This window comes from Henckelia pumila, chromosome 3, assembly GCF_033568475.1.
Source record: "Henckelia pumila isolate YLH828 chromosome 3, ASM3356847v2, whole genome shotgun sequence".
Classification (NCBI taxonomy): Eukaryota; Viridiplantae; Streptophyta; class Magnoliopsida; order Lamiales; family Gesneriaceae; genus Henckelia; species Henckelia pumila.
In genome coordinates this window covers 180,365,254-180,383,697 of record NC_133122.1, presented here as the reverse complement: position 1 = coordinate 180,383,697, position 18,444 = coordinate 180,365,254, and the positions used below count along the sequence as shown (strand labels likewise).

The window sequence follows — 18,444 nt, the reverse complement described above, 5'->3', positions numbered from 1 at the left end:
TTAGCACCTGCCATTTGAAAATTTAAAGCAACGACTTATTTGATTAGTTAACTGAGAAGACATCGTTCACTGAAACAGTAATGACAAAGATCATTTCTCAAATTCAAACATTACATATTTGTTTACCATAAACAGAGTTGGTTTCAGAAGAACTTAAGACAACACAATACACGTAACTACACTACGACCCAGCTCAAGTTAAAATATGACAGCAGATGGTTCCACAAAAGCCTCAAACCAAGCGCAATCCAGCAATGCTTCCACTCGAACGTGTGTGCCTTTTCAAGGGAAATTTCATGCTCGAACCACCTTCCAGTAATCGCTTTTTCCTGCATATTTTTTGAACAGTCAAGATTAATTTCTGAATAATTTCTGTTAAAAAAGTTATGAAAATAAAAAATAATTGAAACATCATATTTTTAACCAATTACAGCTAATCTATAGGTTCTTTGCAAATGCGTCTATTGTGTCCTCTCGCATGACAACAACCATATGTTGAGACATGTGTATTAACTTGCGATGATATTCTCTTCGTCCTTCTACGACCGGGCTGACTACGCACAGAAGGAGCTTGGATTATATCGGATTCAGCAACACATGACTCATTGATGTCAAAGGTTGGGATAAGATTAATATGTCCTTTGTACGCAGCGCGATACACTTCGATTTTGAAATAGTTATCACAAAAATCATAAACAGACATAGATTTAGCCTCAATGGCAGAGCAAGCATGCTTGCACGGAATCTTATTGATCTGTCAAACTCTAAATGAACAAGTCATATCCACTGAATCCACGGCAAATGACTTTTTACTATCAACAACCTCAAACTTTCAATCACACGAACGCTGAACTCTTAATGTTCGGGATTCCATATATGCGCTTACAACAGACTTATCTTTTCTTGGACTTAATTCCTTGGTCATGAGTAAAGTGGATTCACGTCGTCGGTGCATCATTTTCATTATATGCATGCGTATGTGATCAACCATAAACAATAGGCATATGACGAGCTGGCCTAACCCAACTATTCCAACACTCGGCTATATTGTTATTTATAACACCTCATCTATTGCCAACAAACAATGCATTGGCCCAACTCTGTTGATCAGAATTTACAATAAACCCTCTGGCAAGTGGAATTGACTTTAATATATTGTTTATATATTGCTCGTACTCTTGAAAAGACGGAGCATACGCAACTTTCTTGAATATCGAAGACCAATGCTTTTTGTTATGCCTGGGATAACTTCTCAACACCAAAAAAAATTAATAAAAATTTAGATTGAGCTTAAAATGATTAAATAATATGAAAACATTAAAGTAAAATTGCTCAAGGATACGTAATTTTGAATTTACCTGCTTAACAAAATTATCCACTAAATGTCTCAAACAATAAGCATGGTGACTCCCAACAAATACTTGATTCACTGCCTTGATGATACTGGGATGTCTTTCCGAGAAAAATGTGAACTCGTCGAATGGAATGCATTGATAATAAAGAAGCACACGACTCAAATGATAACAAAACCAGTCCCAGCTCGCATCATTCTTCGCATCTACTATGGCATAAGCAATTGTGAAAAGATCATCGTTCGCATCTTTCGACACAGCAATTAAGATGCATCCTTTATACTTATTTTTTATATGAGTACCATCCAAAAATATCAATGGCCTACAACCACTAACAAAAACGACGGCACATGCATGAAAACAAATGAACAAACGTCTGAATTTTTTAGTCAAATGTTCAATCTCACACTCTACAATACTACCAGAATTAGTATTTTTAACAGCAGCACAGTACCATCTTAATTTATCATAGTATCCTTAATCTGTGCCATGAATATCATGCATCGCCAACTCTTTACCCTTCCACACTTTGCGATATTTTAACTCTACCCCAAAATCTCTTTGCAAGTCCATCTGCATTGTACACGGACGATAAGAGGGTTCTCCTCTCAATTTTCCTTTCACAACATTCGCTATCCAATGAGCATCGGCTCTAGGATGCCCTCGGCTACGTAGATTATTCTCACCACAATTATGTTGCAGTTTACATTTTCTGATGGCAAAAAGATTGTCTCTTTTATGTTTTGAAGCATAAATTCTCCAATCGCAGCTCTTTTCACTACAAATCACAATAATCTTCTCGCTGTTATTTTTAAATTATATAAATGAACGTCTTGTGCCAACAGAAAAGTTTTTCAAATAATTCCTAAATTCACCAGCACCCTTGAATGTTTGTCCTACACCACGAATACAATTAATCCAGGCATCTATAGTATTGGCGCAAGGGGGCTGTTCAACCTCGTTGTCATTCTTCGACTGCGTGTCTTCCTCATCAACCCTTACCAGTTTAATATACAATTAATAAGATAAAAAAGAACAATAACCACAAAAACAAATTTCAAAATTTTTAAAAATTAATCTTGGTTTAAAACAGCTAATTGATAATTTATACAAAGCAATCTACAATATTTTACCTTTAATTTTTTTATTAAACATGTTACTAAACAAATCAAAATAGGAGAATGAAAATACGGGAAATAATAGTAAATGTATTTTACCTCCCATCATTCAAGTTGTTGAAGTGTTCATTTTTATTCTCTGCCCTCAATTCAATCGTCGTAAGCTTTACACATATATGAAGATAAATCATATTAAGGATATCATCATCATCATTCAAAGACACAAGCATCTTATGCAATGGAGCTACATATTGAAGAATAATGGATTCCGGATATATTTTTGCACATTTTTTGCTCAGACTCGCAAAAACATCTATCAAGCTACAACCACTGAAGATTGAGATGACAAACAACTGTTGCTTGAATTTACAGCAACCCAAAAACAAAAGATTGCAAGGACCACTTTCAGATTTCATTCTCAAACTACAAAAGAAAAATGCTTTTCAATACAGTAAATTGAAGCATAATACATTCTTTCTTAATATATTACACACAAACAATACAAAATAACAAATTTAGAGTACTAGATTTTAATTCTAATAATTTCAAACACAGTAATAATACAGCACTAAAACCCCCAAATTAAGAATTAAAACATTATAATCGAGAACAATACGAAATATCAGCTAATCTATCACAAATGTTGATCAAATGAACTGCATTCCCAACAACAGACGAAAAAATTGATATTCATACGCTAATCTGTAAAACTAACCCAATGCACAAAAACTCAACACCACCTCTATAATCATAAAAAATCTCAAATAATTCCATCAATTCAACCTTTTAAATTTGTAAGACATACATCAAGCTATGACAATAATTTATTCGCCCAAAATTTAAAAGATTTCAAAACTTAAATCTAACCTGCAAATCTGTGAAAATTTCACTTTGAGCACAAAGATAGACAATTCGCTTCAACCCACGTCAATGCAGATCTTCAACATTGCCGGAGTAAACACAGATCTGCGACATTTTTAAGTGGCGGGACGGGCTAACCCTGCGGGCTTACATGTAAATTGGTGGGTTTTGGCGGGCCAACCCGCAACCCACCATTAGGCGGGACGATTCTGGTTCAGGATCAGGTTCTCAGGCCACCGTTCAGCAGAGGTCGCAGGGATAGCCTGCTGGGAGTTCTCATTTGAGGTCGCGGGCTTCTGGTCAGGTGTTTGCCTTGAGGCATAATCAGGCTGTAGAGGAGAATGAGAAGGTCATCGCAGGTACATTTCTACTTTATGGTATACCTGCTATCGTACTTATTGACACTGGTGCATCTCATTCCTTCATTTCTGCATGTTTTGTTAAGAGGCATAAGTTACCATGCATTACACTAAACGTAGTAGTTTCTGTTTCTACTCCGACGGGTCAATCTGCTTTGGCCAAGCGTTTAGTGATGGGTTGCCCTTTAGAGTTCGAAGGGAACATTTTGTTGGCGAATCTCATGGTCCTTGCGATGGACGATTTCGATTGTATTCTGGGTAGTGGTAGCTGCGAGTACGGAATGCAGTCTTGGCTATATCCTGATCTCGGACTCTCAACTGATGATACTCAGATCTCAAATCAATCTTGGAGTAAACCGAAGTACCCTGCAGCTGATCAAACAAGTCATCAATACGAGGCAAAGGATACTTGTTCTTCACAGTAACTCGATTTAGCTGCCGATAGTCAATGCATAACCGCATAGACTCATCCTTATTCTTTACAAAAAGAACAGGAGCTCCCCAAAGAGATACACTAGGACGAATGTACCCCTTGTCCAAAAGATCTTGTAACTGATTCTTCAACTCACGCATCTCTGACGGAGCCAGATGATACGGTGCTCGAGAAATAGGATAAGTATCCGGCATCAACTCTATGCCAAACTCGACTTCCCTAGCAGGAGGAAAACCCGGAATCTCATCTGAAAATGCATCTGGGAATTCATCCACAACAGGAATACTCTCTATCACAATACTCTCAGCGGACAAATCAACTGCATAGATAAGGTAGCCTTCCCCGCCAGACTCTAGAGCTCGACAGGCTCTCACAGCTGGTACCAAAGGCATCGGGGGTCGCGCTCCCTCACCATAGAAAAACCGGCTATCACTCTCATCCGGATGAAAGCGTACTAATCTCTGATAGAAGTCCACTGAAGCTCGATAGATAGTCAGCATGTCTATCCCCAGAATACAATCGAAATCGTCCATCGCAAGGACCATGAGATTCGCCAACAAAATGTTCCCTTCGAACTCTAAAGGGCAACCCATCACTAAACTCTTGGCCAAAGCAGATTGACCCGTCGGAGTAGAAACAGAAACTACTACATCTAGTGCAATGCATGGTAACTTATGCCTCTTAACAAAACGTGCAGAAATGAAGGAATGAGATGCACCAGTATCAATAAGTACGATAGCAGGTATACCATAAAGTAGAAATGTACCTGCGATGACCTTCTCATTCTCCTCCACAGCATGATCATGCCTCAAGGCAAACACCTGACCAGAAGCCCGCGGCCTCAAATGAGAACTCCCAGCAGGCTGTCCCTGCGACCTCTGCTGAACGGTGGCCTGAGAACCTGATCCTGAACCAGAATCGCCTCCCCCAGATAGTGGACAATCCCTCCGGATATGACCAACCTCTCCACATCGGAAACAAGCTCCAGAAGCTCTATGGCACTTGTCTGACGGATGGTTCTTTCCGCAATGTTCGCACTTGTCCTTCTTCCCAAAGCGAACAACACCTTCAGAACCAGAGGAAGAAGTAGATCCGGACTTCTTGAAAGATTGGGCACGGGGACCCAAAGAACTAGCAGGCTTCGACTGAGAGAAAGACCTGTTCCGCCAAATGTTGTCCTCTTCCTGGTGACAACGGCTCACCAAACCCTCGTAGGACATGTCATCACCGACCGTCACATGATCATGGATCTCAGGGTTAAGGCCCTGAAGGAACAGATTATACTTCATCTCAGAGCTGTCAGCAATCTCGGGGCAATAGGATTGCAGATCAAAGAACTTCTGCTGATACTCGTCAATAGACATGTCTCCCTGTCGCAGACTCGGTAGCTCGCCCGCCTTCAACTGACGGAGTGCAGGAGGAAAATACGGCTTCTGAAAAGCTGTGCGGAACTCGGCCCAGGTGGCCACTCCTCTCGCCGTAACAAAGGGTGCAGAAGTAAACCTCCACCACCTACGAGCTCGCCCATCCAGAAGATAGCCAAGGGTCTCCATCTTCTGCTCCTCGGTGCAGTGGAAAGTCTGAAAAGTCGTCTCCATGCAGTCTAACCAGTTCTCCACATCCTCCGAAGACTCACCTCTAACCAAGGGCTTAGGTGCCATCTATAAGAATCGGCGCATGCTAAAACGTTCCTCATCACGACGACGATGATGACGGTCCCGACGGCGCTCACGATCGTCATCTCCCCAACGTCCACCTCCACTACCATGGCTACTCTGGTCATCGTAGTTCGCCATCTACAAAAGTACCTCACGGTTACCTTATGCAGAATCTAAATCCCAAGAATATTATGCATGCTCTGATACCATAAATGTAGTGACCCTTATCCGGATCACCTACTAAACAGAACTTAGGCATGCAATTAACTTAATTAAATAGAAATCGGAATTCAACTACGGAAACCATAACATTTATACAATCCCAAGGAAAGAAATCTGTAAATATCCAAAATAATATACAACCAAATCGAATAGCTGTATAAACCCAAAACAACATAATAAAAACCTAAACGAAGCTCCAGCTGATCAACCATTGCCTAGCCCCTCTTGGATCCACCCGCCTCGTCCAATCGCAAACCTGCCCCATGGAATAGGGTGTCCAGAATCACAGAGTACGAGACATGAGCATAAAACGCTCAGCACGAGAGTATGAGTATACATGCATGCAAAGTGAACTTCCTAAAAACTCGAGGTCAAGGATCAGATAACAGAGACAGACCGTGCCCTGGTATGTAGCACGTTGTGCCGTCGCTGCAGGAGGTGGCTCCCATACCAAAATACCAGTGGATATGCCGGACCCAAATCGATGGAAGTCCAACCACTAACAGGATAGGGTAAAACCCTACTATAGGCATCTCGAACGAGATAGCTCAATATGCAAATGAATGCAGCATAAATCAATGACATATAAATCATGCAGTCACATAATACATGCATAATCAGTCAGGATATCTCGAGCAGTACTTTCGTACCTCAAATGCTAGGCGCGCTCTACCAGCTCTAGGTCTACGCCTACAATCCGCGCTACACTGCCAAATGATACTACTATAATTATAGCGCTCTAAAAGCCGTAACTAAGCTAAAGCATACTCCTAAATATTTTTAGGAAGCAAAAGCTATACCTTCGTTCGTCGTTAGCCCTTTGCTGTCGAATGCCTCAAAACTAGGCCACAACTTCGCTACAACACCTGGACTGCTATGCCACTTTCAGATTCCCAACGGGACGCCTAGAATGCCCTAGATCTAAGCTGGAAGACTGAAGAAACGAGAGAGAAGAGGTGATCGGTGTGCTCAAAACTGAATCTCGGCCTTCCTATTTATAGACGGAGTTCGGATCGTCCGAACTGGACTTCGAAGCGTCCGAACACGATCGGATCGTCCGATCCTGACTTCGGGTCGTCCGAACCCGATAATACGTCATTGCTTACGTTAGCACAATGACGTCATCCATGACAACTGTTGGCAGCACGTTCAGAGCGTCCGAACCACTCTTCGGATCCGAACTCGAACTTCGGACCGTCCGAACTCACCAATGGAGCCTCCGAACTTAACTTAAGTAAATACGATTAGTTCCTTAATCTCTTCATTTGGTTACGGGCCACTACAGTATCAATTGAAAGGTGGTTTGGAAACTGAATGTGTCGGCAAAAATCAAAAACTTCATTTGGAGTATTCTTTCTTCTTGCTTGCCGACTTTGAAAGCGTTGCAGCGTCGTAGGGTGGAGGTGGCAGAGTGGTGCCCACTTTGTCATGATGAAACAGAGGACGATTTTCATGCTTTGTTGTCGTGTCCTTTTGCAAAAAATGTCTGGAGCATTTCTCCAATAGGTAGCAATCTTTCTTCTATGTTGTTTTTTTTCAGATTGGTGGAATCAATTAGCTATCAATTGTGAGTTTAACAAGATTGGTTTAGCAGCAACTATTTTGTGGTGTGTTTGGCAAAATAGAAATGACGTGGTTTGGAATGGGAGGTGCAAGTTAGCTACTGTTATTTTCCAATCGGCTTTTAATATCCACTCTCAATGGTTAATGGTTAAGGTGGGTGCTCAACCCTCTTCTTCTACTTCACAGCTTGGGTTTCGAAGGTGGATAAAGCCTCCTGAAAATGTTTTGAAGTGTAATGTTGATGCTGCTGTGATAGATAATTATTCTCATTTTGGCTATGGTTGCGTTCTTCGTAATACTTATGGGTAGTGGTAGCTGCTACTCATGGTAGATTGCAGGGACACATTAACGCCACGGTAGCAGAAGCCTTGAGTATACGAGAAGCTCTTAGTTGGCTTAAAAGTTTATACTTTTCTCATATCATTGTTGAATCTGATGCTCTGTTGGTCATTGAAGCGTTAAATAATTCTTCAGAGTCTGATTCTTTTAGATTAAGCTTAATAGTGGATGATTGTAAAATCCTTGCTAGGGATTTCTCGTCTTGTCAATTTGTTTTTGTGTATAGATCAGCGAACCAGGCTGCCCATGTTTTGGCTAGGGAAGCGATTTCCATGTCTGGTCTGTTAGGAAGGGCTACGCCCTCTCCTACTTTTATTTCCTCTGTAATTTTGCAGGATTTGGTTTAATGTTATTTCTCTTGGTTTGAAAAAAAAAAGTAGTTTCTGTGAAACGTGGAGTGGGTGAGTGGGTGGATCATGAGAAATAAGAAATCTGAAGCAAACGTGAATGAGCGTAAAAATGGTATAAAAAATGGTGTCCTCACTGGTGTATTAAAATTTGTAATTTGTCAATTTTTTTTACTGCCATGTTGTACTATCCTAGTTTTTTTAATAATTAATATTAAATTAATTATATTATATAATTTTCAAAAAAAATTAAAAAAATCAATATTAAATAAAAAATATTAATGACAAAGTTATTGGGGAAGTTGGGTATAAATGAAATTAATTAAAGAAATAATTAGAACTTATAAATCATTTTATTTAAATAAAAAATAAATGAATAATAATAAAGTTATTGTGGGATCTGATCCATAAATATTTGGTTGGTCGGATATTTGATTGTGAAATATAGGATATTTGAAAGATAAAATATTGAAATGATGATGTGGTATCCACAAATGGTAAGGGGAAAGATCCATCAAATTGTATTTAGGGTAAATTTTTCATTTGTCCTAAATAATAATTATTTTTTTAATAATCCTAAATAATTATTATTAAAAAAAAGGAAGACAAAAATGTTATAATATTACTTATTCATGGTAAAATTTAATTTTCAATGTTTTTTTAATCGATTTTCGCCTCATCTTGTCTTTTGTACTATGAGTGTTTTGTTAAGCTTATTAAAAACAGTTTATAAGCTGTATGAGCTTATATGCTGTTTTAGGAGCTTATAAGTTGTTAGGTCTAAACTTATTAAAAACAGCTTATAAGCTGTCAGGTCTTATTTTAAAAATAAATTGTTAAAGTGTTTGAATGAACTTATTTTAAACAACTTAAAGATGTGGATGTGTTTTGTATTATAAGATCTTTTTATTGTTGAAATTATCAAAATAGGTAACATACTATAAAAATAATTTAAATAGTAACATACATTTAAAAATACTTTTAAATTTATTATAAATATTAAACATATATTACAAAAATAAAACTAATTTTAATTTTAATTTAGAAAAAAAATTGATAAATTATGTATAAAAAATAGACAGAGGGCGTTGTGAGAATTTAATAAAATATATAAGAATAATATGGTGAAGTAAAATATCAAAATAAGATCTTTTTTGAAAAAAGTACATTCCCCTTACTTTTTTAAAAACCGCTTATTTTGACAGCCTTTAAGTTGTTTGACAAAAAATTTACCAAACAAACTTAAATAGCTTATAAGCTCTGAAACAACTTATAAGCTCTCCCAAACACCCTCTAATTTAAAAATAAGTTGTTAAAGTGTTTGGATGAAATTATTTTAAACAACTTAAATATGTTGATGTGTTTGGTTTTATAAGATCTTTTTATTGTCAAAATTACCAAAATGGTATAATAATATGAAGGTGATGTAAATATTATATATATATACGAAAATAATTTTAAAATTTTATGATAAATGTTAAAATTAAATAAAAACCATTTTATATTTTAATTTATAAAAATCGTACGCTAAATATTTTTTTAAAATATGTAATATTTTTAAAATTACTCAATAATAATATTTTAATAGTTTAGTTTTTTTAAAAATTATAAGAAAATGATCAACAAAACATTATTTAAATTATATATATACTATTTTATATTTTAATTTATAAAAATCTATGCTTTGAATTTGTTTTTAAAAATATTTAAAGTTATAATATTTTTAAAATTACTCAATAATTGCATCGTAATAATTATGTCCACGTGCTATTAATTTTCAACATTATGCCCAATTATATTATTTAGGTTAATTACATCAATATATCGTATAAAAATATAAAAAAAATCATATGCGAAGGACATGTTGGAGATAAATGAAAATATAAAAGGATAATAGTGGGAAATAAAATATTAAAAAAAGATTTTTTCTTAAAACGTAAGAGTGTATCTACTTTTTTTAAAAAAAATTTATAAGCTATCAAACAACTTATTTTGACAGCTTATAAGTTGTTTCTAAAAAAAATTACCAAACAGTTTTGGAGAGCTTATAAGCTCATAAACAGCTTATAAGCTATTTTGGAGAGCTAATAAGCTCATCCAAACATCTCTAAAGTAGTTGATATTTAAAAAATATCATATATTAATACTGTTTTTTTCAATGATTTGTATTTATTTCACTCGTGAAAAAAATATGTTATGATAAGGAGTGCAAAAACATATTTTTGTGAACATGTAAAGATATATTTTTCTCATACAAGCTTAAGTATTGAATTTGGAGAGTTAACACAAGTTTACCCTCTATTTAAATCCTCTGGTTAAATCATTCGAGTGTATAAACCCATTTAAAACGTTTGCGATGAGGCTTGGTCGATACTCTGGATACAAAAAATCGAAACGAGTCCTTACAAAAGTTTGGTAAAATTTTTAGATTTTAGGAAAAATCATAAGGTCATAACTCTTTTGTTTTTTTCACCCTTATGCTAAACCTCAATCTATCGTATTCTCCCGTTATGAAAGGGCAAAACCAAATTTAACCTCTAAGAACAGAGGTATGGATCATGTATGTATACAAATCTTGTATCATATTCGAACTGAAAATCAGTTTCTTTGTCTGTTTTTAACGTGTAATCATTTTCAAATCATATGCTGTATTACCTCGTAGCTAGTAAATAAATCAAATACAATCAAGATTTTGTTGGCAACATCCAAAAATAAACGATAAGAAACTCATACATGTGGCAAACCATCTGTTTCCGACATCGCTAGCGAAATTAATTAGGAGGTGTGGGTCATTCAAATATTAAGCTTTTCAACTCTAGATTCACTCTTCACCTCATTGTTCTTCTGCTTGTTGGCACAGAGCCACGGGTGCTGCAGACATTGTTGTGCACTTGGTCGCTTCTCAGGCTCAAAATCAAGAATGGGGCAGAGAAAATCAGCAAATTCACGAGCATCGTCGCCACATATTTTAAATTTTTCAACAAGTTGTCGATCAAGCGTCAAGTATTTTAGCCTTCTGATCCTCTTCAGATCGCCATATCTGTCAAAGTAATCTTTGGACCGTGCTCCACATGTGGCAATCTAAAGTTTCAGCAGTAGGAATCCAGACTGAGCAACAGTTGTCGAAAACGTAGTTTACTAGTATAGAGAACAATATGCATGTACCTTTCGTGGCATCTTTCCAAGGAGCTCCATCATTAAAGCGAGGTGATCCTGCAACATCACACATCAGTATCATACAAGAAATTGAGTGCGATCACATATGGTCGTTCCAGTTTATAAATAATTAAAGTAATGTTAAGGATTCAAAAGTAGCTCATCAACAAATTTTTTGGGGGCTTGAAGATGAAACATCGTGAAATGCCTAAGACAGTGAGGATTTGAAATTAGCAAACAATGTTCAGTTTATTCCTTAAAGTAAGGTGCTGGGACAATAAAACTAGCCAAGTCAACTTTTCAAAAATGGCAACAAATGACATTTAACCTGCAAGTTCAAGAGTAAAATTTAAAGCATTTATAGCAATTACAAATGAATCAAGAGTTCTAGATGCAGTTGAATACTTTTGTCCATCAAAACATAGAATTCTTTAATTATCTCTGAAAGAGAAACATAACTACAAACTTCGTAAGTTACACAAACTATATGGGTTTCTTTCGATCGACATCTCATTCACGCAATAGCAATTTAGAATCAAATCAAATCAAATCTAAATGCAGTACCTCATCCTCACTGAAGCCTTGTCCAGTCTTGGGAGTAAACATCATCTCACCCGTGGCAAGTTCAAAAGCAATGCAAGCAAAAGACCACATATCAGCAGGAAACGAATAACCAGATTGAAGTATGACTTCCGGAGCTCTGTATTGCCTAGTTTGGATTTCTTCAGCAATTGGCTTATCAGCCCAACATGCATTTCCAAAATCTACAACCTTACATCTTATGTCGATCCCTTCTAAGCTTCTAGCAGGTTTTGGCATCACTCCTACTCCTCCCATGGAAGCTCGCCTCTCTGATATCCTTGCAACTGCTCTTCTTGCCCTTTGTTTTAGTTTTTTCTCAATAGTATTTATGGACACTACCCCGTTGGGGTTACCCTCTGGCCTTTCAAGAATTGGAGTCATTCCTGACCTAATTGGATCTTTAGAAGGATTAATGGTTGAATATAAAAGAATGTTTTCAGGCTTCAAGTCTGTGTGTATAAGTCCAAGTTCTCTGTGCAGGTAATCAAGAGAAGTCAAAATACACTTGCATATCTCCCTCACTTTATTGAATTCAAGACCTTTATAGCGGTTATACTTGATGAGGCGCAATAAACTATCCCCAAGAAATTCCAGGACCATACATAAATGCTGGCCATTTGGGCCTGCATGCTTGAAGTGGTCCACCAAGTTGACGACACACTTAGTATTTGCGCCATCACCAGCAGAGACAGCAGAAAGGACTTCAATTTCGTGAAGAGCAGCTTGACCAAATTGTGGTGCACTTTTCTGTATCTTCAATGCGACATATTTCTATAAGAAACCAAACAAACAAAACTTTAGAAAATTCACAAAGGTGTGGCATCAAACATTCAAACATGCCACTGGAACTGTAAATCATACAGAAGTACGATAAATTATGTTAAGTTGATCAGGAAGTGACGAATATCGTTACAATTTAAAAACTGTTCACCATATCCAATTCTAAGCGGCTAAGCCACAACAATTCTCTGCAGATTTCAAGCTTCTTTGGTGGGATGAATGTCCTTGGTTATAAATCAGACTATAAGTCGAACTGTCTAAGAGGAGAACCCAGATTCAAAAGGTCGGTCATCCTAAATAGGAGAGATCTCAAGCTCATCCCTACACGCTTCCATTGCATTTCCTTGAAAATATTATGCGACCCACTTTTAAAGTTTTCATCCACCTTTCAACATTCAGTGCATAGACCTTGATCTAGCCAGAAGTATAAACACTACCATATTACCAGCATTGATCCGTAATAGATTTTTCCTAGGTCATTCCTCCTTAAGGCCTCAAACTCCTTAGCCACGCCGTGATAGTTTGCAGAACCAATGAGGGATTAAAATGTTGTACAATAAATTAACATCAATGCTTCCATTAGTACTATTTAATTTCGTGAAGAAAAAATTTACACAAAAAAAAAAAACAAATAAAATAAATAAACAAATTGAGGCCTCCTATTACTTCCCTAAGTTTCTTGCAGGAATAGGAAACCATATCTGCTGAGCTGGTACAAAACATGACATGTTACAATGAAGGTGTGGTTATTAAGTGCCCAATTGATCATACAGGAGGCACCAACTAATACCTTTTCAACTACATTTATGGTAAGAACTTAAATAGCCACTATATTACATTGATGCTTTGAAGGTGGCCACATTTCCTTCTCAGAAGTAACTAAAATCACCACCTCATCAAATATGCTAGAGAGTCAACTTTCTAGGTCGCACTCGTTCTATCATAAATTAAGGACGGATCACTGGAGGCAACAACACCACCCAGAACAAGATTCGATCTGACATCGAAAGTCAAGCTAATAGGCCGAGCTAATTTAACAAAAAATCAACCCATAAACAGAAAAGGAATTCGAGCTGCATCACTCGGAAAAACAAATCCAAAAGGCAAGATGACAGAAAATCAACAATCCCGATAAAACAGGGACCAAAAGGCCGCAACTTAAAAAGAAGCACTCACGGACGACTGAGTATCGTAGGCGAGCCAAACGGTGGAAAACTGGCCCCATCCAAGTTTCTTCTGGGCGATGTATCGACCACCGGCGAATGAATCGCCGATTCTGACCGCATGATACCCACCTTTTCTGTACGAATCGATTCCTTCATCCTCTTCTTCGGATCCTGAAGACGACGAGGAGCAACCAGACATGGTCGTAGCTAATGCGAATCAACAAATCCCCAGTCAACAACGAGGCGATCGAATATCCCTCTCTACTGATTTGATGATGGATCCCCAATCCAAAAATTGAAATATAATATGCCTAAATTTGGTTGGATATGGTAGATGAAGATCGGGAGGAAAAGTGGGAATGGAGGAGCGAGCTAAAAAGAATAACAATTATTGCGTTAAATGCGTTTTCTGTTCGATTAATTGTCATCACATATAATAATTAGTAATTAATTATTAATTAATAATTTCTGGAAGTAGTGAGGTGAAAGGTGGCCTTCCGGACGAGACTCTCTCCACCTTTTGCTCTTTATAATTCTTTTAAAATTAATAATTAGTTTTCACAATCACTAATTTATTTTAAACAAAGTGATCATCTGTACGCAACTAACTTGTTCATGTGTCTATGTATATGCATATATTAAACTAGTGATCCTCTGTCTACGTTTTACGTGTTTGTATTTTTTTTAATCGAAAACAAAAAAAAATGGTAAAATTTTAAAAAAAACAAAAAAATATCAAGGGCACGATCAGAAAGTAAACATTTTGATAAATAAGATAAATATCAAAAGGTTACAAAAAAGAAAATCATATAAAATGATTAATTTACGCAATAATTTTGGTTTTGTTATGAATTAAATTAGGAATAATAAATTCATCTCAAACTTTACCAATTATTCGAAAATTAATTAATTAAAAAGACTTTACAAATGACAATAAGATATATATATATATATATATATATATATATATATATATATATACTTAGACTCTGTTTGAACAAGTGTTTATAAAACGGTTTTTTATATAAAAAAAATGTTTTTAAAAAAATTATAAAATGTTTTAAAAGTTTTTATTAATAATAAATATGTGTTTTGACTTTGGATAACTATTATATAAAAATATATTAACATTTCGATTTCGTTTGGACGTGTACTTTAAAAACGTTTTTAATGTTTTATAAGTTAAAAAACTCAAAGTATGTGTTTGGATTATTTTTTTGTGAAATTCTTTTGAAATATATTTTTCAAAAAGTGTTCACCAAGTATAATTTTTAAAGAACACTTGAGATATGTTTTTATAATGTAACTATGGAAGACAAAGATGAACATTACTTTTGAAATGTTAAAAAAAAATTTATAAAATAGTTGTCGAGAAACATATTTATTCTTAAAAAAAACATTTTCTAAAAATTTTTTAAAAAACACTTTTATAATAACGTTTTATAAATAAAATTTTTGTTCAAACGTGTACATTAAGGACATGCTTGATAGGTGAGAGCGAGATATGAATAGAATAGACATTCTCATCTCATTCATTACATCAATACTTGGTTTTCTTTTGGAAAATGGACGGGAATGTACATTCCCATGGAAATGATCATTCTCATATTCATGGTAATAGTCATACATCTATCTGCTCATTCCCACTCCCACTACTTCCATGTTTAATCTTTTCTTTATTAGTTTCACCAATATAAATCTATATCTTTATTATAATAATAATAATAATCACGAAAATAATAATATTATCACACATCACTATCATTTATAAATATAAAAATGTAATGATAAATGAATAATGATGATAATATTTAATTATAACTAATAATCATGTAACAATAATACAAAATTAAATAATAAAATAAAAATTGTTGTTAAATAATAATTATTATAATATTTTAATGAAATAAAATTATGTTTTTAAAAATACTAATAATAATAAAATTTATATTAATAATTGTATGATAATTAATAAAGTATTAATATCTATAAATTTAATTATTTAATAATAACAATAACATTTTAATCGTTATTATTTTGAATTTTATTTAAGAATTTATTTGATAATTAATAATAATTTCATTTTAGTTTTATTTAAGAAATTATTTGATAATTATATTTTATTCTTGTTTCATTTTGTTGGTACCGATAATTTGAATGAAATATACCTATGATTTCATTCTTATTCTTACTTCATTCCAAAATTGATTTCATTCTTGCCTTATTCCATTCTAGAATCATGGCCTAAGTTTTTTCGATTGTAAAACACTAAAAACTTTTTAAAATATATGTCTATAGACTATACGAAACTTATTTTTGTAGGTTATTTCCAACATTGACCGTATAAAAGAAATAACTATTTAATTTGTAAAGTAAAGTAATTTAATAATTATATAACAAAAGGTGATTTTTTAAAGTAATTTTTAATTTTTTATAAGATAAGATATAAAAGGAAAACTAAAAGAAATAAGACACGAGAAGATTATTTTAAGGGGTATATTCTTTATCAAATATACTATATATCTCCTCCTCATTTAGGCTACAAACTACGTTTTTTTTTTTCATTTGTCATAAATATATAGTCTAGTTTCATATTTAATGTTATATTTCATGCTCTTTTACCAATTTATTCTTATTAAACTAATATCATTAACTAATTTTAAAATTATTTTATTATATTAAAATATTTATTAAATAAGAATAAAATGAAAATTTTTTTATAAATTTTTTTTTTTTTCAAATATTTTCTTAATCTGTATGAGAAATAAATTGTGCTTATATCAGTAGAACGGTGGATACACTTTGCTTATGTTTTATATCAGTGGAACGGAGGAAATGATATGATATGGTATAGAATAATAGATTGTACAAAATAAATGATATCTTTCTTTTAAAAAAAAAACTCGAATAAACTAATGATTTCTAAGAGGGAAAGAATTGGCCAATTACTCAAGGTCTTATACTTGATATTCGTCATGTTCCTATTATATGTTATCCAATTGTGATGTGTTAACCACTACTATACTTGGCATTAGAGGTGGACACAAGCACATTTGTCATAAAAGAATTGGAAAATACCATGATGAATAGATTCATGAAACTAAAAAAAAAAAAAACATTCGATACAAATTTCTTATTATACAATTTATACTTCGGATTTAGACAAACACATATACATACAAGTTTAAGAATCTTACTATAAATATTTGTTAAACCTTTATTTCATTTTACAAAAACACTAAAAAGTGTGTGTGTGTGCGTGTTTTTTTTTTTAAGCGTTACATGAATAAACACGTGACAAAAGTAATAAAGAGAAAAGACGTACATTCCCGTAACACTATCATCAAGAGATTATTTATAGGCAAAAAAAATATCGAGCAGGTCTTCTCAGAGACAGTCTCACATAATTATTTTCGTGAAACGTGTCGACTCGACTCATATCTATAATGAATTATAACACTTTGACATTAAAAGTAATACTTTATTCATGAATCATGTTGAATACGAGATCTGTATCATAAAATTACCGAAAGACATTATCAAATGAGTATTTGTGAAAACTATAACTGATTATAATTGTAGTGACTCAGTCCGAATCAACTACTAACTAGCAGTCTTAAATATGCAATTAGCTTAATAACCAAAATAATTAAATAACAGAGTTTATTGCGGAAACTTAAAACTTAGTATAATATAAACCGAAGGAATAAAATCGATACTAAAAATTCATACAACCGTGTTAATAAAAACTAATTGTATGCGGATAACTTCCCAACAGCCCCTAGTCCTGCAGCTAACTCTGTCTCGATCTCCCGCTTCGTCCAATCTGAGACATGCGCTGTGGAATGGGGTGTTCAAGGTAACACCAAGGATGCGAGCGACGATCACTCAGTACAAAGGTATGAGTATACAAAACTAATATAATGCATTCAACATGAGATGACTAGGTAATTGGCCAACTACCAAGTCCTGCTCAGACTATGCGCCAATAAGTATATGGCAACATCTGAGAATTCAATCACGGGGTGGCTCACACACTCGTCTAGATCACCATAGTATCAGTCTGTGTCATCTTCGAAACTCCCGCTGTCAGACAATATAATGGGTGTATGGCTGAGCGATCATACGAGAAAGACTATCTCGAAAGAGATACGACTTAATGTGTATGTGAATATGTATTATGTATATAAAACAGTAAAACATGTATCATGTCACATAAATGCAACATATAAGTATGCATCAGCTGAAAATCTCGATCAGTACTTTACGTGCCTCTACGTGATAATTCGAGCACAATCAGGGTCTAGGTTCAAAGCATATAGTCAAGTAATTATCATATCACTAATCATGTTTTAGAAGTCTTTACTAAGCTAACAAATATTTCTATTTTTTAATAGGATTCTCGGATCACACCTTCGTCTGTCGTTAGACCGCTGATGTCGATAGTCCTTGATTCTAATCACAACTCTGCCGCTATTTCAGAAATACCTCACTATCGTCGGACCCTC

The 18,444-nt window shown here is 34.6% G+C and overlaps 1 protein-coding gene across 1 annotated transcript; it reads right to left on the bottom strand.

The window, feature by feature from the left end:
* Positions 1–10,915: 10,915 nt before the first annotated feature.
* Positions 10,916–14,338, bottom strand: LOC140887570 (uncharacterized). Its single transcript, XM_073294895.1, has 4 exons — positions 13,947–14,338; positions 11,973–12,761; positions 11,418–11,465; positions 10,916–11,333 (listed from the first exon to the last, which is right to left on the bottom strand). Exons 1-4 carry the CDS (start codon positions 14,133–14,135, stop codon positions 11,046–11,048), a joined length of 1,314 nt encoding a protein of 437 aa, XP_073150996.1. The 5' UTR covers positions 14,136–14,338; the 3' UTR covers positions 10,916–11,045.
* Between the last annotated feature and the right edge of the window lie 4,106 nt (positions 14,339–18,444).

Excerpts from the sequence above, each read along its gene's own strand:
- LOC140887570 (XM_073294895.1), bottom strand. The coding sequence starts at position 14,135 with ATGTCTGGTTGCTCCTCGTCGTCTTCAGGATCCGAAGAAGAGGATGAA. Across the intron at positions 12,762-13,946 it reads CCTACGATACTCAGTCGTCC|AAATATGTCGCATTGAAGAT; the intron begins GTGAGTGCTTCT and ends GGTTTCTTATAG. Across the intron at positions 11,466-11,972 it reads AAGGCTTCAGTGAGGATGAG|GATCACCTCGCTTTAATGAT; the intron begins GTACTGCATTTA and ends GTGATGTTGCAG.